Source organism: Aptenodytes forsteri, unplaced genomic scaffold, assembly GCF_000699145.1.
Source record: "Aptenodytes forsteri isolate BGI_AS27 unplaced genomic scaffold, ASM69914v1 Scaffold237, whole genome shotgun sequence".
In the NCBI taxonomy this organism is placed as follows: domain Eukaryota; kingdom Metazoa; phylum Chordata; class Aves; order Sphenisciformes; family Spheniscidae; genus Aptenodytes; species Aptenodytes forsteri.
Window position 1 is genome coordinate 1,747,035 of NW_008794451.1, and position 26,487 is coordinate 1,773,521.

Below are 26,487 nucleotides of genomic sequence, written 5' to 3' on the forward strand. Positions count from 1 at the left end.
ACAGCAATTCAATATTACGTGTTTTAAAATAATTATCCCACTGCCCTTCCATTCTGGATTGTTGCCCAATGTGTATTATGCGGGAGGGGGTCATCTAGTTTTAACTTAATTTTATTATAGCTTGACTTTTCCCCCCCCCCCCCATCAGACACAAGATTATCTAGAAGTCTAGAAGTGAAGGAAACGGACCATTTTAATTGTTCTCCATTGAAAAGAAAAAAAAATACATACTGACGTATTAAAGCCTTCCATTCTGGATTGTTGCCCAATGTGTATTATGCGGGAGGGGGTCATCTAGTTTTAACTTAATTTTATTATAGCTTGACTTTTCCCCCCCCCCCCCATCAGACACAAGATTATCTAGAAGTCTAGAAGTGAAGGAAACGGACCATTTTAATTGTTCTCCATTGAAAAGAAAAAAAAATACATACTGACGTATTAAAGATTAATGCTAAGAAGGGATGAATTTCAAAAAGTTTTCATGAGTTATCACCTTGAGTTGCACCAAATCATGTTCCTTATCAGTTTTTTTTATCCTGCTTCCCAAATAACAAAAGCAGACTTCTACTTTCAAACATATTCTCCAAAATGTTTGAATTTACAAATTTGAAATTTGTTTTAGAAAGGAACAAGCTATTACAAAATGACTCCCTGATCTAGTGACTTAAGCATAAGAAAAAAGTATTTCATTTACACCTTTACATCATAAAGGAGATACAAACACGGAGCCTTTGTACGTAGCCTGGATTTTGCATTAGATACACTGAAACCACTATTTTAAAAGATACCAGGTTCTGCAAATTGGTATAAAAGGGAGCCTGCTTCTTTCAGCAAAGCAGGTCACAGGATCAACTCACAAAGACTACGGATTTACCGGTACCCAAATAAGGTACTGCACTCACTCAAATCATACAGCTAAACAGATTAATTGCTAACTTTCCCAAGGCATAAACAGATCTTTCGTCTGCAGGCCTGTGAATTATTAAAAAGCACAGAATCTAAAAAAAAAAAAAACCAAACCTCAGAAGTATTAACAATCCTTGATACCTCCCGTAACAAGGTAGGGTTGGGAAACGGTTTTGGAAAAATGCCTGCCCAGTTCAACAGCAGAACTAGGCTTACAAAAGTGCGTATTCCACTAGCCCAAACAGTATTCCCTGACATCATTTTAACTGGGGAACTAAAGTCACCGCAGCCACCTTGGGTTGTAAGGCATTGCAGCCTACGCGGCCCTCTCGGGGTCTTACAGACATCCGACTGCTGGAAGGCGGGAACGCTGCGTCCCTCACCCGAGAGCACAGCATCGGGGCGCTCGCGCCCCCGACTACAGAGGGGAGAGTTCATGTCACCCAGCTTCGCTAGAGGGAACAGGACAAGAGGAAAACTAATTATCCTACACGGGGTAAATACTTTATCTTTTTGTTTAAAAATAAATTGCTTAAACAGTCTGCTACAATAATTGGGACGTGCACTGAAGTACTGAGTGAAAATGGCTACTTTTAGCACACCTTGCCAGAAGGTATAACAAATAACAAGTAATGTCAAACAAACAAACAAACAAACAACAACAAAATTTAATCAGTCCCAATTCAGATATGGTTTAAAGTAAGCAAAACAAAACCAAACTACACACAAATACAGCTCTCAAAATCATTTAAAAATAAAACAAAAACCAGAATTTCCTCAAACTGTATTATAAATTAGGTTCTAGACTATTCCTAGATGGTAAGATTCCCCTCTGATGGCCTCCAAACCTTTAAGTTTGGAGAAGAAGGAACAGAGTACCTATCGACAAATACCTGGTTTAAAAAAAAATAAAATGTTGTGCCCACAGAAGTGAACTGTCATTCTACAGAATTACTGTACAGCTTTACAGAAGTTTGGCACAGTTAATTCAAGAACGTTTTTAGTCAACAACTCAGATTTCTGATGTGATTAAGAAGGAAAACATGACAAAGCTCAAACCTTCATATCAAATGGGTCATTTCTGTGATAAAAGAAAAAAAGAGTATCACTGTAAGTTACACATCACATATACAGAAGAATTTTCTCTCTTTACAATTAAACTTCGCATCCAAATAGCCAATGGTTAAAAAAAACTCTGAGTTGCAGCACTTCTCAAAGGTAGTAGCAGCAAAGGAAAAAGCACTCCAGTAAGAATTATGCTGTTTCCACACACTTATTATAAAAATTCCACGGGCAATTTAGAAGATGTACTATTGCGTGTCATCTAACACAGCAAAAGTGAATCCTTCCCATCAAAATCAGAGAATTTTAACAATTTTTAAGATATTCTGTAGTCTTATAATACAGCATTTTAGATAAAATTATTTCATAAATTTCCCAAAATGGTTTGCATTCATATAAGGCAGAACAAAAAGCAGTAAAAGACTTCACAGAATCAAAGCTAATTTTTTTAGCTTTTCTTGCAAAAATTAAAAAGTTGTCAAGAATGAAATCTTGATTGCTATTCCTAGAAGAAAACATAGAAACGTGCCAGGAAAATTGCACCATATCAGGAGTTTGGGGAGGTTTTTGTTTTCTAAAAAAAGAGAGATGTCAGTATTCACTGGATTTATAAAACATTAATCTGAGAAACCTGAGTGAAACACTTCAAACACACTGGTGAACAACAAGCAAGTAACCAGTCTGCTCCTTTCTAATTTCAGTAGCTTGTAACTGCTTAGAACAGACACGTGGAACTCATTTGTATGAGCTTTTCCGTTTATTCCTCACCGGACAGGATCCGTGAAGCGTGGCCCTGGGTGTGCAGGCAGTGTGGCTAGGGGAAGAGTAAGGTCAGTACAGAGGTAATACCTTGTTTCCTTAAGAGGAGCATTCCACGGCAGAAATGTGCACTGCTTCAGTGAACCCAAATTATTTTCATAGCAGAAATTTCATTTTATGCATGTGATTTCTAGTCAGATTTTCCATTTCTATGAGTTTTCGCTTCCTCCTGTCCGACAAGACAAATGACTTTGTAGCATCCTTTTGCAATTTTGACCATCCACATCACGTTCATAACATCCAAGACAACACTTGAGATAATCCAGGCACTCTGGGCTGCAAATCCTAGTCTCTGGAAAGCCTCTGTTCCAAACGAAGAAATTACATGGCTGTAATATATAGGCATGACGGCAATCCTCACCACGAAGAACACAACTGTCATCAGCACACCATTGATGATGTTGGCCTTTGAAGATTTGGGATATCCCAGTACTTCAAAAAACCACCTGCAAAAGAAGTGTTCACAGATACCAGGCAGACTTGAAGCCATCTCATTAAAAGAGGATTTCATGTCACTTTTTTAAAATTAATCATTTAATTTATTAATTGCTTCTACTCTTCTCATTTCTAAATTATTGCACTGTGTCTTGGCTTAGTTGCAAATTCTTCTGCTTGGCTGCATTTTATGCCCCCACTTAAGCAGTCTGTGACATCCAGTACCTTGCAGAATAACATGTAGAAAATCCTGATTTGAACTGGAAACCAGCTGACAACCAGCGTGCATTTCAGTGATTATTGTGTAATACACTGTAATTCAAATTCTCTTTTAAAATGACAAATACAAATTTATTACTTGTTACTATAGTTTGCACCAATGGGCAACTAAAATTCTATTTTTCCCCTGGAAGCAATTCTAGCATTGTATTTGGATATGGTAATCTAGATAGAGCTCTAATTTCCAGTTTCTCAGATTTGGGATTTTCTGACTGCTTCTGTTCAGCCCTAAACCAGAACTTCAGAACCAGACATTGTAAATGGCACTGGATCATGTCACAGCTAGGTATGTTATGCAATGAAAAAGATAAAACTAAAAACCCCCCTCTCCCACTACTACTACTATGGGGTCATAAGCGGTCTTTAAAAAAAAAAAATTCTTGCATATTAATTCCTTAGTTGACAGGCATAACTTATCTAGTGCCTAGCACACAGAACCTGCGGGTTGAATTCCTAGAAAAAGGAACAACAAACTCTAATTCTTTATCATTCACACTTAACCCAGAATAAATGCAAGGAAATTTTGTGCAACAATGGCGGGATAAAGACAGGACTGGAGGAAAATTACTTAAATCACTGTATTCATGATGGGGGACGGGGAGGGAAGTGGAATAATGTTTATTTTCAAGAAGATATGAGGGTAAAACTATTTAACAAAATAACAGTTCTGAAATTGGTTTTAAAAGTAATTTTTAACTTAATTACCTACAGATTACTACCTAGGTAATTACAGATATACTAAAAAGATTTGCCAGACAGCCGGCTCTAACAGAAATACTCCAGGAATTCATTAAGAGTGCAACTGAGACAATTAAAATCCAGGCACCCCAGGTGGCAGTCCAGCCTGGCAGTAGGGTACCTCACACTTATTGGGATGATGAAGAGAGAGACCTGATATATTTGGTCAGACTAACAATCAGAGCCTGTACTTTCACTGACATGTACAATGCAGAGTCCAAAAGTAATATAAAAAGAAGGTTTTAAAATATACTGCGATGTGTCAATATAGGTAACTGTTAGAAAAAAGGGCAACTAGACGTCTGCTTAGCAACTTCCCTCTCCCAGCAAATTCAAAAAAATAGAAGTCAGTAAATCATAGTTATCATTACAATTTTACCCACCACAGTTCATAATTAATTACCTAAATGCTGATACTAACATTAAAAGATCTAAATGCTTGGCATGCAGACGACCTCCAATTAGATATCCCTAACAACACAGACAGGAAATACACAGAAAATACTGCAATTCTGAGATTACTGTATCATTTTATATTTTAATAATAGCTCTTTTGGTAATACTAAGAATGCAAACAAGAAACATAATGTAAGTCATTATCATTATCCACTATTTACTGTCTTAAAGGTCTGGTTCTCTTCAAATTTAATGAAGAAAAAACCCAAAACATTCATGGACTAATGAGATGACATTCCTTAGTGCAAGGGACTTTAATATCTCCTACAGAGATTTCAGTTTTTTTCTGAGGAAGCAGTAAATGTGGGTATTCAAAGACACATGATCTCACCATAGGCATTTTAAAAGTGCAACATATATTACTTTTAGTAGCCAGATGTATCGCGATACTTCCTAACGCCAGTCTGAAAGGTAAACACCTGTATAGGTACCACTTAAACCCAGGATGAATTCCTATCTTGGTAGAAGTCAGTTGGGAGAATGGCCATTCACTAGGACGTGAATTTCAATATAGGAACCTAGAATGTAATACCACCTTTTTTCATTTTCTTACTCTCCTCTTCTTTGTATTACTAAAATAAGTTTAAAGAAGTGTTTATGTACTCAGTTTCTCTGTGTGCATGGAGCACAGGCTACATTAGACTATAATCTCCTACTCAACTGCGCTTGGGCAAATGAAAGCAACCTCTGGAGAGCGCCGTTATCCCACCCTGCCCTCCTGTAAGTTGAATTTGCCAAGCTCATGTTCAAAAGGGATCTCAGCACAATCTTTTTTATTCTTGGAGATCTGAGGAATGCTACAGTCTCATAAAATATTTCAGGGTTTACAGTCACAATGCAGTAATGGGTAATACTCAGATACCCTGTTTGCGGGAGGATCACAGTTCCTCTTTCCCTTACAAACCTCATCCTTTCTCTACCAGACACCTGGAAAAGGAAACAGATGCCACACATGTAGGATCAGTAAAGTAGAAATACACCCCAAAAAGTATGGGTGAGGAATAGGCATCCGGTACACTGAAAGATCTGATCCTACATTGCAAAAAAATGGAGGAGGAGGGGAGGACTGCAGCACGGCCCTATACCAAAGCCCCTCTCCTGAGGTGAAGTATTCCTGGGGCAAATCCCTGTCCCCAGCTGGGTCATGGTGGCTGCGGAGTGAGGAGCGAGGCCACCCTCCCCAGAGCACCGGGAAACTCCATTGACTGCTTTCCCCTACCTGCGGTACGTGGTATTATCACGCTCCTTTTCCGATGCTCACAGCAGCAATTCTAGTAGCAACACTATAACCAGAAGCCACGGCAGGCTTCGACTGTCACTGAGCTCTGCAAAAGCGCCTTCTGCCACTTTCTTCTCTGACCACAAGGGTGAAGATTAACCATTCCAGATATATGTAGGTGCTTTACTGTTTTTCTAATTTAAGTGCTCAAAATAATTTCCAGAACTATCTTTGAAAGTAAATAAAGAATATGCATGTGTATTATTCTGTGTATTCATATGCATATATTAATATTTTTATATATACATGCAGTATTGCAAAATAAACTTCAAATTATCTAGCGCAATGCAATTCCATTCTAAGATTCTGATGAAAATGCTATCTTGCTGCTTCTCCTGGTCTGACAAAAAAAAATCCCTTTTGAAAATGATGGCTTTATTATAACAATTAAATGAACGTACAAAGGCTAATAAACAATATTATATTTGTGAACTTCTTTTGTTCAGTAGTGTCAAAAAAATTTGGCATTTCATATGAAGGCTGGTCTACTCTAGAAAGGAACTCAGGGGTGCGTACATCAGTTATACTGTTGCAGCTATAGCAGCAAAGAGTTTTCACAGCAAAAAAGATTTCCACATAGTAATCCTTAGTTCAATATATATATAAATTCCCTTTCAGCAGACATTCAACAAAAAAAAAAAAAACTTTGTAAGTGACAGAAATAATAATACAGATTCAAATTTAAAAGAACTATGCAAAAATTCCCTAACTACTTACCGCTGATTGACAAAAGGAGTGGAGAACTCTGCAAGCAGACGGAAGTTTCCAAAATAAGCCAACAGACCTTTGCTCTGGTTAGCAAAACAAAACAGACATACAAAAATCAACAATGTAGATGTGAAATCTTGATTAAAGTCTTCAAGTATACACAGAATGATACAATGTCTCAACTTCTTTATTAAAACTGATCCTAGGCGAGTTTGCCAGCTGTGGCCAACTTCCTTACAATTTCAAAATGAGGTTTTACTACAAAAGCTGCAATTGTCCTTCAGGTATCTCGAATCAGTAGTTTCTTATTTAAAATAAATCTCTAAAACACTTAGAGTTAAGTGGCGATGGAAAGCTAGCTAGAGAAGACTGGCACAAGTAGTCATATGTTATAATGATATAATTACTGTCTAAAAGAATTACAAATGATTTCTCAATGTTTAAACAAGCCCAAAGGGAAACACTGTAAGCTAAAGAAAAATGTCCCTGCATTGTTTTAGGAACATAATTTGCCAAAGTGAAGATGAATTCCCAGCTCTTATTTGGCAGCAGCAAAGGCACATAAAGCCCCTTCTCTCCTCCCCACCGCAGGGGAAACCCCTTCCACCAGCACTGTCGCGGTCCCTGCTGTGCCCTGCGGGTTGGAAGAAGAGCACATCTTCTCCGTGCCGGTATCCAGACAACTGCGTGGTACCTTTACGCTGATACACGTTGTAACCGAGCACTTTCCTCCACGTGACAAAGTACAGCATATTCTCTGCCTTATCATCTGGTTGTGCTGGAAATAGTATCCCATTACACAATGGCTGGGTAAGCAGCAGTTTGCAGATGTAGAGATAAAAAGATTTTTTTTTTTAATTTTCAGTAGGTCTCCTGAACGACCGACGGAGTGTGTGTCATCATTCCTCTTTCCCCCACCGAGCGTGCTAATACCCACTACTTCAGGCATTTCATGTCAGTTCGCACTACACCAAACAGAAAATCTGTGTTCTTAATCAAATTCTCTCTCTTAATCAATCTCCAAGAGCAATTTTTGAAATAAGATACTTATGAGTAACTTTCTCTGAAGATAAGAGAATGAGAGTAACACACAGACAGCCAAGGGCAGAGCTAGATCCAAGTAACAAGAACTGCTTTAAAAGGAGTTCACACTAACGCTACGCTTTCTATTTACTCCAGAAACAACTCATTAATTTTCTGCATCAGGGATTAGCCTCGGTAGTGGTATTTTCATTTCTCTAACATCCAGCTCTAATTCACTTTCATCCGTGATAATATTAGTAGATCTAATTATCTTCAACCCAAAACAGAGTATTTACTTGTCAGTGTACTTCATCCCCTTTAAACCGTTACATGGGAAATCTGACAGTAATCTGGCACCTCGACACTTTTAATATTGTAAGCCTGGGATTCACACAGTAGGCAAGGAAAGAAATGTGGTAAATGAAGTAAATTGTATTTTATAAGATTTCTTTATTTACTGAATGAGCTTTTCAGAAGCAATTCAGGAGCATTATTCTGGAGGTCAGTGGGATTTCTACCAAGTCACATGGGCATCTTTGAGAAATTCCAGCAGCAGCAAAGAGTAACTAAGTTAGTCTTTATCCTAGAACAGTATCCTTTTCTTCCCCTTTTCCCTTCAATGTATGTACACCACAGATATTTATAGATATATACAGTTAATCATCCATTGTTTCCCCACCAAAGTAACCTTAAACAAGATCAGCTTGTGTCATAACAGATTTTTTTTTTAGAAAAATAAAAAAGGAAAAAGAAAAACAACAAAACCACCCCCAGAAAAAACACACCTAGCTGACTGCAGTACATTCACCAGAGTTAGGGATCACTGACCTACGGCCTTGCAAATACAATCACAAGCAGAACATAACCACTTGAAACCATTTCCTTCTGATTTTCGAACTAAATATTCAGACTTGTGGTTTTATTTGAAACTCTCTTCTACAATCATGTGAAAAGCCCCTCTGTCAAAGTCTCTCTACAGCAAAAACCAAGAAGAGTTTTAATTTCAGCAGCTAAGTAAGTTACACGTTTTTGCTGAAGGACTGTAACGTTGAAAAGGCATGCACTTACCACAAATGACTGATAAAACCATTTAGAAAGTAATGATGATTGAAAACATAAAAATGCCTTTCACAAAGCTAATACACCAACCAGTGAAGAATTTTTTTAAGCATTAAGCAAATGGGATCTATAAAAGCATTGTCTTCAATCTCATCTGCTTGTTATGTAACTGGAAAATACAGCACTCACCAGTACAAAATAGTAAGCGTACAGAGCTGCCAAGTGATGTATTACAAAAAATTTGTCACCAATTGCCTTCCAGTAGTAAATAATAAGCAACAAATCTACAAGAGAAAAGAAATAATGATAAAGAACAATTTATTATACTACCATTGACCTCAGAATAGTGTTTCTCTAAGTTTTAGAGGTATAAATGCCAACATATGCCATCAGTAGAAACTCTCTGAATTAATTATTTCTGAAGAGAACATCTTATCCTAAAGACTTTACTGTAGTCAAAGCATTAAGCAACAGTATTCGTCCAACAGTTGCCATAAATTATTACTTTCCACATCAATGGAAGTACAGAGGCAATAGCTTTAGCTGAAATATTTTAGAAGGAAAAAGTGGATCCAGAATGTCATAACATGACTTCACACTTACGAACTCCAAAATTTGGAACAAGTGACCAAAAAAAAAAAGGGGGGGGGGGCTACAGGGGGCATAGCCCAATATACAATACATGCAATAAATGCAGGGATCTATTATGGGGAACTTCTGAATCAAAAAGTAGTTATATTAGGGAACCATTTACCAAAAATATTTTGCAAGGGGCACTTGGAATGAGAAGTGAGAAGGCTTATTTAATCCAAACAGGGAACCATTTACCAAAAATATTTTGCAAGGGGCACTTGGAATGAGAAGCACTTTTGCTTATTTAATCACAATTTTCCAATTGCTGCAAAAGTGATATAGTGGACCTGAATTAATGTTATAAGGAAAGCTTTGACAGAAAAGTTCTTTCTTGTCCCATGACGGTCTGAGATTTCAGAAGATTTTCTTTTCTATACCGGAACAAGCAATTTCTTCCCCTACTTCCTCCAAATGAGCACTTTGGACTGGAATATTAGTGACCAAGGTTCCAAATCAAAAACTTTACCCCTGTGCCTTTCGTATCTCCAGTGAGTGCCTTGATCTCTTTTATATTAGCTATCCTCAGGCAGGACTCTCTATCATCTGACACAGCCGCTCCACTTCCTATTAATAATTAAACATAAAACTATATAAGGAAGTGAGAGAGAATGAGTGGCCAGGTTCAGGTCTCTGTTCAAAGGCATTCATTAATTCATAATGAAAGTCTAATGCATAATTATTCAAAAATAGATACCAATGAATTTAAACATGGGAGCTGAAGTTCTTCTTATGGAAAAAACGGAGACTTAAATTAACCCACATTTAACAGGGTGTGCTGATCACCAGATTATCAATTCCATTGGGGTGAGAAATCTAGTCTGAGAGATAATCAAGTCCATGGCCCAGTCTCTGACCAGATACTCCATCCTAACACGAGAAGTTTTCCCTGAAAATAGTCCAAGTCACAATAAGTTTTTGCTTTGATAAGTCAGCGCTATCCCCACACACCATAAAAAAAAGCTCCAAAGCATTTTGTAGCAAAATTCCCATGCCAGTTTTAGTTGACAGTAAATAATTAAGAACACAAAATATACGTAGGGGTAAATGCCATACCAAGAAAGTAATTTAAAATTTCCATGTTTTATACATGACTAAATTTTGGCTTAAAGTGAGACTAAAAGGTGGGCGGGCAGGATCCTATGGCATCATTTGCCCCAGCTTGTATTGAGGGTTACTAAAATTCTTCTGCCAGCATTCTGAGGTCACAGGAAGAAACATATGACAAAAGAGCTACAAGTTGTAGACACCCTGAAGGGAGTGAAGGGCACTGCTTTAACACCTGCTCAATTGCCTGAAGGACAAAACTGAGCTGGAATTGGTGGTTGTGTATCAAACCATCATAAAGCCACACAGTGGCATTTCCTCAGTGCTTGAGGAGATATCATTCCGTCTTTCACATCCACTGGCAAGATCCTGTGATTGCACCACAACCCACAACTCCATTAGCAATTTTAAAAGCCACAGTAGAAACTGTATTGTATGCACATATCACATCTCCAGCATAGTGGTTCAGTATAAATATATAGGCATAGTGACTCAATATAAATATACAGGTTGTGTGTGTTATATACATGTTGCATAATTACCAGAAATGAGGTAGCCTGTGGTAATAGCAATATTCAGTTTCACAATTGAAGGGTCACCCCTGTAAACATACCAAAAATACACAGTTACAGCCTTTATAACAAGGTAATTTGCAAAAGACATACACATATCAAACACAATGTCCATCAGGCCACCTTATTCTTGGCCCATCAGTAAAAGGTTACGAGATTTGGTGTATCAAACACATAGTGTCCATCAGTCCATCAGGCCACCTTATTCTTTGCCCATCAGTAAAAGGTTACGAGATTTGGTTAAGAAAGGTCCTAGTCGTGAAAATGGGTTCCTTTTCCATCCAGATATAAAACATCTTCTAACTACCCTAATCAGGATTACCCCCTGCCTTGGGGTAGAGGCTGCCCCAAGAGCCTTGCCAGAGACTAGAACTGAAACCCAGCAAGTACTCTGAGCTGGCTTCTCTGGAAACGGAGGATAAAAGAGAACAGCCCAGGCAGCGTCTCTTAGCACTTTAACTGACACTCTGCGTCTCCATTTTTGTTCTTCTGCCAGCGTTAAAACTTTGTTAAGGATGACAAAAATATCTCGCTCAGCCAGTGCTTTTCATATTCTTAAGAAATGGATGCTTATAGGGATAAACAGAGTAGAAGGAGACATGAAAGGAACTATTTGCCAGTTCTTTGAAGCCAAGGAACCTTCGAGGAGGAAAGCTTTTCAGAGTAGTTTCACACCTTCTGTCCCTTCCCTTTTGATGCCAAACATTCAGCAGGCAAAGCTCTTAGTAGCACACACACAACTCAGCGCCTCTAGGTTGTTCACCAAACCCAAACTTGTGAATACAGCTCAAGAAAGGGAAGCATCCACATTACAGCAAGTAACATTTGTTCTTTCCTCCACTGTCCTCTGTGCATTCCTACTTTGAGGAGTTTGGTAAGCAAATCTCTTTTCCTCGGCATAAAGATCATGATTTTTTTTTTTTTAACTAAGTTGTGCATCTAATCTAGATACGTTTTGTGCAAGTATTAATTGAGCTTCAAGTGACAGGTCTACAGATTTATAAAATGTGGACGGCTCAAGACAAGCTGTGAAAGCAATCTTTGTTGGAAACCTCTCAAGAAAAGAAGAACATAACTCTGCTTACAGCCATCTCCAATACAAAGTCTACCTCAGCTAGAAAGCAGTAAAATGCTATTACTTAGCTCTTATTTTTTAATCCTATTGGAATGAAGCAGTGGAAGAGATTTCCTGTATTATTACAATCTGTTCACTAAATTTTAAGGCTTTCTTAGCCTCTAAAACTAACTGCTTCCCTGAGTGAGAGGGTAGCTTACAGGAAAATAGGACTCACAAACCCAGAATTCTGCCATTAGGTGAGGAAAAACATTATCAGGAGAGCCTGGAGCTCACTCCATCTCTTAAGATTGGCCATAGAGGCTCTCTTAACTACAATTTGAGACAGGAACATTTTTCCATGGCTTCAAAACCTGTTTTCATCAGCCACATAGGTTGTGGGCCGAGTCCCTTCTTTACGTGTAGCTCTTCTGAAAGTCACAGTAGACACAGAGCATAGACAGATGTGTTCTCACAACTTTAGCAGAAACTCTTTAAATAGTTACAGCCCTCCTGTTAGAGCTCCCAGCTGCAGCAGCGGCAACATCATAACCAAACTTGTAAGTGCTCCCAACACACTTCAGCACATCATCACCAAGATTGAGCCTGCGCTCAAGAACCTTCATATTCTTCTCCAGAGAAGACGCAAAGGACTGAGTATATGAAATTGATATTGGTTCCTTGATATTGGTAAACATGGCTTAGCTGGATGAGACAGGGAATGATTCACTTCCCTTCATTCTTTCCATGAGAATGGTCACCTTGCAACAAACCTTCTCTAGACTTTCTAAACCAACACTTCAACAACATATATGGCTGCACTGCCCATCTGTAACCTCCCTTCAAGAAGAGTCCATGTTAGAATCCCAAGTTAATATCAATTAATGGAAAACTTAGAATTTAGTCTAAAATCTTCTAGATTTCCTGATCTGTCTCCTTGAAGGGGAAGTGCAATGGAGCTTGTGAGCCCTGATGTTTGCAGCCTAGTTTTGACGCAAGCAAGAGCCAGGAGTGACAAACAGGGAGTGACTTGAATAAGCAAAAGGGAAGAGCTATCTCTTCTGTGATTGCTAAGGAGGTATGTGCAGCAAATGAATTACACACGAACATGCACAGGCAGATATAACAAACAAAAGTCCACATGACCGACTTTCTTCAAACTTCTTTGCAGATACAGAGTCATACTAGATAAAAATAAAATGCTAATCAAACATCAGACTTCAAAAAGTGTAACGACTGTAAAGTGGACAGTCATATGAAAAAGCCTGCTCTTCTGTGAAGCTACAATTTAATCCACTTATTTACATCTTCTCCCTCTCCTTATCTGATCTTTACCACCTCCACATTTTCTACCGTGTTATTCTCACCACCTCAAAAACAATTTCTACATCGTCTATGTTAGCTAGTCTGTATTACATATAGAAAAAAAGGCAAAGTGTTATGAGAAGTCCTAGACCATCAAAAAAGGTGTATGTACACAATGCTGATGCTTCCCTGTAACTTATCAATGCTCCAGTCCTTATTATCCTTTGTTAGGATCTATTGTATCTAGTTTCAGGCATTACCTGACAGTAATACCACATCCTCTCTCCATTGAACCCAAACCCTTAGCAGGAGTCCTGGTCCCTTTCAGGACATATGAGTACCATCATTACCATGCATTTAAGCTTCACGTGGACCCAGAAGTTAGGCTGACATACACAGAGGCTCAGAACTTGTGAGTTTCCATTATAGATATAGATATCTTTAAATTCCACCAAAAAGAACTGATTGGATACTGTCATACAGTCAATGACTACACAAAGATGGTGGCAATAACTAGAGGGAAAGACCGTCTGTATCAAAACCTTCCCAGTACTCTAAAATTGGAGCATCTGTCTAATGTTTTCAGGCTACCTGGGCTAGAAGAGTGCAAGAAAGCTGCGTGAAGGATTCCTGCACATTTACTTACAAACTACTGAAACTAGACTCACAAATGTTTCTTGTATTGTTAATAAGAGACTCCTACAGAAAGGCTTATGCATCCTTCGTATCTATAAATGACCAAGTCCCACTCTTATGCCTGCATTTCAAAAGGGCATTAGATTTCCAGACTGAGCAGCCTTGCAACAGTCCATCTGGCATTCCCCGTATAATTTGGTTTTTCCTCTTCAGTCTCATTCAGTTAAAATCAAGACTATGTGGATTCAGCTACGAATCAATGTAAAAATGATAAGCAACTTAAGACTTAATGTACAGCTGAGCCATAAAACAGACTGGAAAAAAAAAAAATGGTTAAAGCGCTACACGGCCAGTTAAGGCTTTAATTACTGTGTACCGGGAACCAATATGACGTATGGGGGAATGCACAGACTAATGCTAGCCATCGCATTTTTAAGAGTAATGTAAACGTCAGCCTTAGAAGAAAAATGTACATCTGCAAATTCTGAGGAAACCACCCGATGATTCCAGCTTCACTGGCAGAAGAAAGCCTAACACAAAGTTGTATTTTCCTCACAGGCTGCATACAAGTACTTGTAAAGCCACAGGCAATATTATGTTCAGTCTTCCTTTGCAATTAATCACTTGCACGAACATGAATTCAAATCATTGTGACTGCTTTAAATACATCAAGTGATACTTCACACATTTTAAAATTATTAGTTTGATAACTAAAAATACTGATTTCCACATCTAGAGTGTGTTCTGTGCACTTTTAATTGACAAATTCCTGAAACCACTAAGATAACTTTTACCGAGAAAAAAACACAGATTAGATATACTTCCACTAGATTTTTAAATATATACATAAAGTTTTCCTTTCTCTACCAAATGTAAATAAAACCACTGATAGCAATCATTGTAAACGTATCCAAACAGAAGGAACTATTTAGAAGCAAAAGTAGAAATACAGAAAAAAATTCTCCCAAAGGCAGATGGATTTTGTCTTTTAAGATTTAATGTTTTTACATAATCTAGGATGCTAAGGCTCCATAAGCAAGATTAAGTTTTCAATGCAGTACACAAAAATATCTAACGTAACTTTTCTCAAACTTACTAAGAACAAAAAAGTGGTTCGATTTCTGCTTAATTTGAATTTTTCCTGGAATTATACCAGGAAAATTTAGTTACTGTGAAGACTCGATTTATTTATCATCACCAAGAGGCTATTATTTCTGCCATTCATGACTTCTTTTGAACTGTTGAGAACAAGGTCTACTCAAACAAACCACGATAAAAGCTTCTATCTGATAAAGCTTACCACAACACACACTGTGAGAGTTGTAATAACATGCTGCTTTTCAACATGGTTAACAGATCTCCTAAGATATTCAGACTGTATTTGGTCTCTCTAAAGATACCAGAATGCAATGAAAAAAATCCAAAACAGCCAACAATTTAATCATGTATCACTACATACAGAAGAGGCCAATGTTGCCTAAATTTGTGTTACGAATTAGTGTTACATTTATTAAAGCCACATAACAAGTCAGTGGCAGAGCGCTTCAAGCACCCAATCCTGTCTAGTCCATGCTGCACTGTCATTAATTTACAGTATCAAAAGAGCAGAACAAGCATCAGATGTTAAATTTGTCTAAGTTTAAACTGACTCACAGTGTGGTCCTTTGACAAGGTTAAAAACAACAGTCTATGACAGAAATATGAAATTAAACTTAAAGTAGTTAGGTAGTCTTCAGGAAAAATATGGCCACCTCCTTCTATAGGGAAGGAGTTCCAGAGGATGACGAGTGAAATGGCAAAACACCAATAGCAATCTATAATTAACTTGACTAAAAGGCATCTTGTTCCTCCTCCCTCAAAAAAGTGTGAAACAAAACAATATAACTAGAAATCAAGAAAAGAAAAACTTAATATAGAATATTTTGTTAACTAGAGAAAATATTAAAGTCCATTTATTAAATACTCCTATTGCTTGTGAAGACAGCACTTGAAATTTTCATTCTTTTTTTAAAACAAAGATTGATAGAAGCCTTTTGGGAGGCGGAAATGTAAACATCTTAATTTATCAATTTAGACATATATATTTTATAGATATAATAGGCCCCTCCAGCTTTTTTTTCCTCCCCCCACCCGGCCCTCCAGACCTGCAACAGCATTTCAATTTCACTTTAGAATGATTATACTAAATAGCATAGTTTCAGTCATGCTGACTTCCTGTTACACTCTTGGTTCTATGCTTTAGTAATTTAATATGCTATTTCAAATCAATTGCTTGTATTTTATCTATTCCACTTCACAGAGACACAATGCGCTAAGACATTAATGCTGACAGAATAATTTGGAATTATCTAATCATACGGACATAAAAACGGACACATCGCGACTGCATATTTTAATGGGAAATGAAACAACTACTTCAGTAATTAATACACTGCAGGATTATTTTTTTCCTTCTCAATTATGTTACTTTATGGTATAAACACAACATATATGTAACATGCCTTACCAGAGACGGTCAGCATTAACAGCGTCATCATACAACAAAATATATAGGCAAAACCCACCAACCACCAAGGCGTGGAATGTGGACACTGTCCTGAAAAAGAGATCACAGTCACAAGGAGATACCGCCATTCACAACTTTATACACTGCGCTTGAGGTAGGATGTTTCCAAAGACATTCGCAACTGCATCCAGATACCTCTGCGGAAGACGATCATCTCTTCTTTACGCTACATCCAACCACTTGGACAATGACAGGTGGGAAAAACAGTCAAAAAGGAGGAATCTCTTAGATTGGGGCGGGGAGGGGTTTAAATAGAAAGTAGGGTCTTAAAGTAACAGAGATCTACATTTTCCTCCAATTATCCCATATGTTAATGAATCTTTAAAGACAATACAACATCCAGTTCTCTAATAAATACTTACTGAATTGGCCCACTTGCTGGAAAAGCTATATGCGTTTCCTACTCAGATTGGCCCATGAGTCCTGCAGCAGCAGGTTTCTCCTTTCAGGCACCAAATTAATGGATGACCCATAATAAATCTGCCAGGTTCAGGTTTTGGAAAGAGGGGCATTAAATGAAAAATCCTATAACGGAAAGTTTCAGAAAGTAGTAGATTCTGGTTTTCAAAGAGAAAACTTGCGTAACAAAAGGTCGTAGCTGAGTATCTGAGGTATAACATATAGTTATATAAATATATATATAAGTGTGTATATATATATAACTATAACATAGTTCACATGAACTAGCAGCTCGCAGCTTTATTTTATACTCCTCTTGTCCTATATAAAGTCACAGTAATCAGAGTTGCCTTGTCCATACTTGGGTACTAAACACTTTTTTTTTTTCCCCTCCCAAAGACACCAGTCTCGAGTACACCGGCTGCATGCACACTGTAGATAAACTCTGCATGTTAACAAGCGCTTAAGAATTACTTATTTACAGAGGCCCGGACAGGGTTTCTGCCAGCACGCAGGCCAGCGCCATTCCTGCCCTTTTGAGTTCACACCTATTCTTGGAAGGTAGAACAATGCAATGGGCACGGGTCCAAAAATGCGTAACCTTGTTCCTCTAGCCATGGGTTTAACACCACTATAAACTGCACCTAATACTGTGTAGCTACCACCTGCCTTCCCATTTTTTAAGTGCGACTAGGAAGAAAAAAAATTGCGTGCCAAAATAACTCTACTGAATCATGGATAGCATTTGAAAGATGAGAACCCTAAGTTAGATGCTTAGGTCTAAGATCACCTAAGATCTTAAGTGATCAGAAACACCTTTGCGCCATATTCACAGCGTGAACAATATGCACACAAATGTATAGATGCTGTTAGCTATTAGTCTTGTCTTTGTACATATCGAATACCTGCATTTGGAAGTTATTAATATTTTAAATGCGCGTAAGTCACTCTCGGGAATCTGAACTCTACCATGCAAGATTTGAAGAAAACATCTTACTTCCTTTGCAAAATCTTCCACAGGAAGAGTAGGTTATAATCCCTAGTCTGTCTCCAGAGGTTACATAGAATCATAGAATCATAGAATTATTGTCTATTGGCATTAAAAGATTCTGTGACTTTTCATAACTGTAGTCTCTATTTACAATTTGTTTAAAGAGTCTCATCATGCTATTTTCAGCAGCTTTTTCAATAGTGTTCCAAAAAATGAATGGAGATTAATATAATATAAATAGCCAAATGTAACAAGCTGGATGAGAACATTTACTAATCATTATAGCACAGGCTGCTTTCTCCCCCCCTCAATTTTTTTTTTTTTTAACAAAAAAAAAAAAGAAATACCTGGGATTTTTTAACTTTAGGAGAGGATAATGCTGAAAGAAGTAAAATTTGTCCTAGAATATAGCTCATTGGTTTACAGTTGCAATTTGTCTCAGGAGTGGCTCTTTATCCAAACCTTAGTGTTCAGAATACAAGCAATACACAAGCACAGCACTTGAAGGGGGAGAAAAAAAGAAAGAAAAAAAAAGCCGATTTCCTCCTTAACTTTGGACTTTCTCCATAGAAGAGGGGACAGAAGAAGGAAAATAGTGCAACACTCCATTTTAATATGGAATCTAGGTCAAGCTATCAAGCTCAGTACATTTCCTTGAAATTATTACTGTCAAAGCTTGCATCCTTTAACTCCTCAGTAAACTGCAAAGAAAAAAGTTGCACTGATAAGTTGCGTACTCGTTCCTTTATTATTGAATATATATTTTTTTGTCACAACTGCTTAATAGCAGTACAAACGTATTGTAGAAGAGGTGACAGGAATTTATGCACAACAAATTAAAAGAGTTACGCTACATCTGTGTCAAAGTATAGTTTTTAACTCAATTTGAGCATCTGCGTACTTAAGATTCCAAAAGCAATTACTTTATTGGTTCTTAATTCTTGGAAGGTCAGAACGAACAAATTGACAGTATGGAAAACAGTCCAGAGCTGCAGCTCAAATGCTTGATTACAAAACCCTCCAAACTATATATATTTTCAATGTTACAGCTCATTTCAGGCAGATTCCCCTTTCCAGACCCAGCTGAGCTGATAAAAATGCATAACCATCCTCTGTGCCAGTTTCCTTCAGGACTGCCAACAGAACCATTTGTGTGAGCACCCCCTACACCAGTTCAATACAGGACAAAATAACAAACATCCGCTTTTAAATCAGTTAAGTTAACCCAACTCATTTTACTGGAAGATAGTAACTTTCTCTACCTGCACAGCTACCTGCAGAGTACATATATGTCCATCTACATTCTCCGATCATGTAAGATACCCCTTGGGGTGTTTCTTCATTTTGGTGAAACACTGGAGTGATGAGGCAGTTTGACAAAACACTGTGTTTGGTCAGCAGAGTTAACAGTCAATCTTTCGTAGAAACACAAGCACAGTTAGCCTTTCTCTCACTTCATGCTCTCCTCAGGTATACCATCAACAACCTGTTGATGAACCATGAACAGAAAGTTTCATGCCTTCTAACTCCAGAACTGAATGTAGCACCGGACCACGATTCATGCGTGTGCTAACATCTACATCCTGCTATCAGCCCCGAGAAAAAACGTGGAAAAAAGTAAAAAAGGACACAGCCTGGGGTGCTGTATCAACTTGAGTAGTTAAACACCTTACTACAAAGTAGTCCAGAGATTACAAAGCAGCTTATTTCCAGCACATTTGTGATGTGTGAAACAATTCATATGTTATTATGCAAAGCACTACAACTTAGCATAGTGCTACCAGGCATGGGGTAAGTTCTCAGAAAGCCTATTATGCAATTCAAGGGTCACTTGACGTGGCTTAAAGACAAATGTTCAGCTCCAACATGATAACAGTTTAGTTTACTTTCCCTGTCTGCCTCTATTGTCGATGGTAACAGAGATAAACCTAAGTTGCACTGATGTCATGAACTGGCGTCCTACAAAGTTGTTCTGGCAGACAGGTAATTATTCAAAGATCGAACTCTAATAAAGATGGTGCCTTTAAGAACACCGCAGGTGGACATTTGCCAAATGGAAGGGCAAGACTATTTGAGTTGCTAATGCTGCCTAGAACAATGGAAACAACTTTGAAAGTATCCACCTGATATTGCCTTTAAACAGCACCGAGGAGGAACAGTGATACGACTAATGCATTTTGAGTGCAGTGACAGCCATACAGTACACATTTTTGAGCTTCAAGTTTGAGAAACACTTGAAAAATATTTTAAAGTTACGATAGGCTACTGAAGCATAAAGTTATACTGTATCAATTCACTTCAACCGGAGAAGCTTGTGTACTACATATACCCTTTCAGAGTAGTATATTGCAAATAAAACCTCAGTGATCATCCCATTTGCAATTACTACCCTGTACTTCCTTTATGGCTTAAAAGAGAGGAAAGCGCCCAGGAAAGATTCACAGGGTTGAACAAGTTTCTAACAGCGCTCTGTCTGAGGAGACAAGTGTAATGCAGGTGGATCCGTCCCAGGGACGGAACTGCAGAAACACAAAGGGAGCGAGGAAGGTTTTTAGATTGAGTTTCCACAACTCCTTCCTGAATGTGTACCCTGCATCTGTCACAGCTTCCCCCTCCTCTTCTTGCAGGCTCCTTCCCCACCAACACACAGATGTACCTGTCCAACCCTGCCTCGCTCCGATACTACACCAAAGATTCATCGAATTTCTTGGAAAACCATAACATATAAAACAGGTTGTAGCGTAGTAGCAGCGGGAAAACAGAGAGCAATTTGCTTTGCACCCAAAAGCATGACCAGAGATACACTAGCATTTAGATCATGGAATAAATTGCAAGTTTGGATTTTCATGTATGTTTGGGGGAAGGGAATTTTGTACCTCTTCTCTTTACTAGAAGCCTCACAGAGAAGCCATTTAAAATTAATCCACCTCAGCTTATTAGCTCTCACCAGTCGCTGTTTTCTTTTTTTACTGACTTTCACTTGGGCATCACTGTCTAACAAAGCGTTTAACGTACAAGCGTTTGTAACGCTGTGGGTTCAAGAAGGGGCCTCAGCATTTTACATTCAGAATTTGTCAAGCACCTAGAGCCGTCCCTCTAATCTTTACAGATGTTTAACTAATGATGTTTTCTGCAGTTTTAGATATACACACACAGGTGGTTCAGATGTTGACGATTTCGGGTAGGTCATTAGCTGTAGTTTGTTTTGAACACTCTACCTTGAATTCCATTCGATCTTCCTTTTTTGGCTGAGATTGTTAAAACCGGGTGTTATTCGTGTTGACACCCAAGAACTTAAAACGTGGAACAGGAGCTGAAATACAGTAAAACTGGCAACAGCAATGCCAATAGTCAGGTTGCTGAAGGAAGCCATTGTTCTTCAGCCTGTGAAGAGAAGCAAAAGGTAATTTTAGTCCATTCTCCATTTAACTATTTTAAGCAGCCACAGAAAATGTTTTTGACAGCTAACTTATCAACAGAAACATTACTCACTATATTGCTCATTCATCCCGTTCAACATTTCCACTGAAGCCTTAATAGTATAAAAGTATCCCCAAACTTTTATATGTTAAAAGTTGCTTTTTGGTTTTGGGTTTTTTTAACATTTGCATACCATACACTTTCGTTGCCTAAAGTCGCATGTATTTTATCTACGCAGAAAGGGCAGGGAGGACCACTGACCAGTGCAACCGCCAGCTCAGAAGTCTCCGCTCCTGTCCCAAGAAGCTCCGAAGTTAAAACTCATCTCATTCTTACCAGACTGGCTGCTGCCGACAGGATTTTAAAAAGCAACAATGAAATCAGGTAAGCATAGTAGAGAGATTTTCAGGTCAGCCTCGGGAAGTAATAGCCTCACTGCAGTTTTACGTTTGTATACTTTACAGAGACAGTAGTTCTTAATTTGCACTTTGTTCACAGTTGAGGGCTTCTCTTTGTGATAGCGCGTAGGCTATCGTATTTGAGCTTTTTTTCTTCTTCACGTGAAAGTCTAAACTTCGCACCATTTCCAAACACACCGAAAAGCTTCCTATCATCAGAGCTAATCCACTTTTCAGATGCTGGATGTTTAGCTATTTCATGAGGTCTAAATAAATAGCTAAACAATTCCAAACATAAGTGTCAGTCTCTAAATGCTTCAGTCATTTCTCCCGAGTTGCCAGTATTTTGCAAGACACGATGATATTTTCCCAGAAGCCACAAACTTCTGACATACATCTCCGGTTTGATGGTGTCGTGAAGTGTTTTATATTCCAAGACTGGCAAAGGTTACAAACTCATAAAAAGTCAGTTTGTATTAAGTTGAACAGAAAGGGGGAAAAAAGCCAAATGGCTTCATTTAAAATATTTAAATAATTATTTTAATAGCCATTTAAGTAACTGCTGTCACTTATTTTAGTTTTACTGAAGAAAATACCTAAAAATAAAATGAAGACTTGGAGGCTAGCATAATTTGATGTTACTACAACAACCTCATGGTCAGCAAAAGCTGATACAATTATATAACACACTCATGTCCGCCTTTAGTTCACATGCATTATAGAACGAGGGAACATGCCTTAGATTTTTGAAATTGTATCTGCATTGCAGATGGAAAGAAACTTGAACTTCAGGGGAAAAAAATAGAAAGAAAAGTCCACCAGTCAAAATAACAACTTTTAAAAAAATTAAGTACAATATTCTCACTTGGTGGTATAAATGGTGATTATATTGAAACACGGGTTGCGTTTAAACTTAGAACTTTAACAAAATGTGTATTACATATAGATCAGGAAAAAAATACTTTTGTCTTCAAAGATTTAGAAGCAGAAGGTTCAATGATCTCAAACTTTTTTAGTCCCTCCACTTTATTTGCCTTTTTTTTTCCCCCGTTCCTCCGCTTTATTTGCCTTTTTTTTTCCCCCCAGAATTGAAGAGTAAAAAGAGAAAGTGAATTATCTGAAAACTTTCTCTGACTAGTACCCACAGTAAAAGCTACAGCGATATAAGCAGAATGCAGGACAAATAAGAGCAGACTTGCTGAGTGAAACCTGCATCCATATCACATGGGTTTCAAGTGTTTACTTCAGACCAGCTTAAATCCTGTCCTAGGGACTCCGCAGCTGTTAGATCGTATTTGATGTGCTCTTCGGGCCTATCTTCCTGCTCAGTTTAACCCAAAAGGAATCCAGCTTGCATGCTCTGGGACAGCTGTGCAACACAAACCAACGGCCCGTAAGTAGGGGTGATCAGAAGATTCAGTTCATAAGTGCATTTTTACGCCGAACTAAAATTTTAATGTACGCACGCTGCAGTGCATTGCAACAAACTCTGGTTCATTCCAGTCGTTTAGCTGATGACCTGTTCTAGTTCAGCAGCATACTGGTCTTGCATGCTTTTTAACGTTAGTCTATTAAAACTTCCAATTTCAAATACTATCCTGAACATTCAGTGTTCTCTCAAGTACTTTTTTTACACTGTCCTCCACATACTTCTCCATTTGCCTCCGCTGACCAAGAAGATACAAAACACAAGTCAAATTTTATGCACTTTTTACGCAGTTTAAAGTACTAGAGACAATGGGTGTTAAGCTTGATTTTCTACAACTTTTCCATTTGAAGGAATAAAACAATCAATTCAATTTTATATCTTCCAGTTTAAACCCACTGATAAGCACTGTACAGCGTCCATTCCAGATTCTACTCCCGGGGCCAAAACTTCGTTATTACATCATCTCATTTGTAGTAAGCAAGTCCTCAAGTGGACCACGTAAGGAAAAAAAAAATCAGTTGGTTTAATTCCTAAAGCGAAGGAAGCCAAAATGCACATTGAAGACAATTCTCTTCAGAAAAATAGCAAACCCACTGAACATCAATCACACCTACTTCATCCTTTTGACTAAAATATAGCAATTCTCATGATGCTACCAATTCTACTCATCTGCAATGACTATACTAGTACCTCTGAGTTTCAAAGACACTGACATAATCTCTTGGACAAAAGAAATCCATGTTTTGTTTCCTTAGCACCAGAAGATTTTGTTAGATAAGTAATGTTTCAGCGTGTGACAGGTGTTCATTTTAGTACAGGAGATTATGGAATTAAACAAAAAACCTCCCAACCATCCCTTGCAAGAAATGCATTAGAAGAGCTAATCTTTCCCCTAAGGCGCCTGTACAGGGAATTCGTTTTAAGAAAGAGTACTTCCGTGGAAAGTGCATGATCTGACTTTCAGAAGTATTAAGTACCTATTATCTCTCAGAAGTTTTAGCAGCAAGTACAGAACCGTGATGCCCGCGAAGGAGAAAGGTACGATGGTAGCAGAGAAGAAACTAGTCACCCGGCCTCTGTGGTTGGTCTCACAGAGTTTTGCAAGACTGATTTCAGAAGGTTGATTTCATACATGCTTATCAAGATGCTGTTTAAGTGCATTAAGTAACAAGTCCAGGAATAATTTCATGTTTCACTTAGGCGAATTAAAAGTGCTGTATTTTCATGCAATTCAAGGACCAGGTGCAAACACAGTGTTTCATGTGAGATGGAAGAACAGTTCAGCTATAAATGTTTTCTCATATCTCTAAGTTGTTTTCAACTATACCCTGTTCAACATGAAAAATAACTGTTGTTTACCAGATTTTCTTTTTATTTAGAAGAAAAATCATTCATGTTGTTGAACCAAAGCTTATCGCTTAAAAGAAACATAATAAGCTTCTGATCCCATATGACTTCTTTGCCCTGAGGACAATGGCCAAAGTTAGTAAATCAAAGGCAGCTTCAACTACACTGTGTTTTTCTGCCCCAGTATCTTCTCATAGCTGTCCAGCAAAGTCTGATCAAGATACAGAACTTCATGGATTATATACGAGCAGACACTTTATCGCCTAAACTGCATAGTCATTGATTACCATTCAGTCAGCTGATACGGTTTTTGAGCTAGTGGAAGGCTAGGTGGGGAGGAAGGTTTAGTTGAACTACTTTGTAATTCAGGAGAAAAAGTACTATATCCAGGTTGGTTCTTCACCACTAGTTTTTTAGCAGTGGTCTCTTCCTGGCTTACCCAAAATTACTGTCTTAACCATTCAGTTAGACAGTAATTACAAATGATCAGAACTTCACTCTTGCAGCTTTTCAATGGAGTTTTTAGGTAAATAAGTATCAGCAAACACTTGAAACTAACAATTTTCAGCAAGGTAAAGTACTATATCCAGGTTGGTTCTTCACCACTAGTTTTTTAGCAGTGGTCTCTTCCTGGCTTACCCAAAATTACTGTCTTAACCATTCAGTTAGACAGTAATTACAAATGATCAGAACTTCACTCTTGCAGCTTTTCAATGGAGTTTTTAGGTAAATAAGTATCAGCAAACACTTGAAACTAACAATTTTCAGCAAGGTGTTGCTTACACACGTCTAGCACAGTATCAAATTGCTCTATTGACCCCAGTAATTTTGAAAAAGCTAATAACACAACTTTTCAATCATACTCAGTAAGAGCTGAAAATACGCTTTCTTCATCTGCTATTAACATGCTGTGGTTTTCCTGCAATTCTGCTTCTACTTGAAATTTAGAAGAAAAAACCCAACAATATTAAGACTCAACATTCATGCAGCCCCAATATGAAACCATTACGAACTTCTGATAGAAACAAGCCAGCTCTTACTGAAGGAGGATAAAGGAGCAGAAGAGTTACCAAGCGTTGTACCTTCGATGGCATTTAGCATTTATGTTCTCCTCATTTCCCTGTTTCCACATGAATTTTTCACATCCTAAAAATAAGAAATGCAACTGTATAGCCACAAGACATAGTAAGGAGGTGCAGAGGAAGGTATAAGGCCCGCAGCCCTTACTTTCTTCAAGGCCGGATTTCAAGATGAGTTGGATCAATTTCCAAACAAGATTACACCCTAAAGCTGCTAGCGATACCAGGACATGCCATTCAGCCCTATGCTCTCCTGATCTGTTTAGAACTGAAAGCCAAATCCAATCGTCATAAAACTTGCCACGCTGATTTGCAAAGAGCAACGTGGGACTACTGACTGTTTGCACATTTTATAATAAGCCTAGCAATAAAACATCTGCAGTGCTTGAGTTTTGCTGTGCTGTTGGTTCTGAATAGTACTTTGTATTGCTCCAATTAGATTAGATGTACTGCGTTTGATATCTTACTTAGCTCAGCAAGCATTATTGAGACACACAACAAAATCATTAAGGAGACACACAACAAAATTCAAGCTACTCACAGCTTAAGCCGTTCCCTTTTCTAAGGCTACTCACACCCCAAACTCCCGCTTTGCTTTCTGCTCTTAAAACACCACAGCAACTAGCAGATTAGGCACGCTTTTTATAAGGACAGGGTAAACAGGGTGAGCTGTGCGCTTCTATACCATCAGCCTACAACATCCATTTCCTCAAAGCCTGCAAGAAGTTTGCAGTCGGAAAGCAACAGGGAGGGGAAACCCCCCCGAACTCAGAGGAGGTACCGAGCCGCAGGGGCGCGGAGGGACCCTAACAGGCTAACTCCCGAGCAGCGCAGCGCTGACGAGAAGCCG

The 26,487-nt window shown here is 38.2% G+C and overlaps 1 protein-coding gene across 1 annotated transcript; it reads right to left on the minus strand.

Moving 5' to 3' along the window:
• Positions 1 to 335: 335 nt before the first annotated feature.
• On the minus strand, positions 336 to 25,664 carry TMEM56 (transmembrane protein 56). The gene is made up of 7 exons (XM_009290455.1): positions 25,599 to 25,664; positions 21,183 to 21,348; positions 16,515 to 16,604; positions 10,984 to 11,042; positions 8,954 to 9,048; positions 6,692 to 6,765; positions 336 to 3,233 (listed from the first exon to the last, which is right to left on the minus strand). Exons 2-7 carry the CDS (start codon positions 21,335 to 21,337, stop codon positions 2,918 to 2,920), a joined length of 789 nt encoding a protein of 262 aa, XP_009288730.1. The 5' UTR covers positions 21,338 to 21,348; positions 25,599 to 25,664; the 3' UTR covers positions 336 to 2,917.
• Positions 25,665 to 26,487: the final 823 nt, after the last annotated feature.

Coding starts and splice junctions, on each gene's coding strand:
- TMEM56 (XM_009290455.1), bottom strand. CDS start 21,337: ATGGCTTCCTTCAGCAACCTGACTATTGGCATTGCTGTTGCCAGTTTT. Junction 11,043..16,514: donor GTTAATGCTGACCGTCTCTG/GTAAGGCATGTT, acceptor GTATGTTTACAG/GGGTGACCCTTCAATTGTGA. Junction 6,766..8,953: donor ACGCTTACTATTTTGTACTG/GTGAGTGCTGTA, acceptor TTTGCTAACCAG/AGCAAAGGTCTGTTGGCTTA.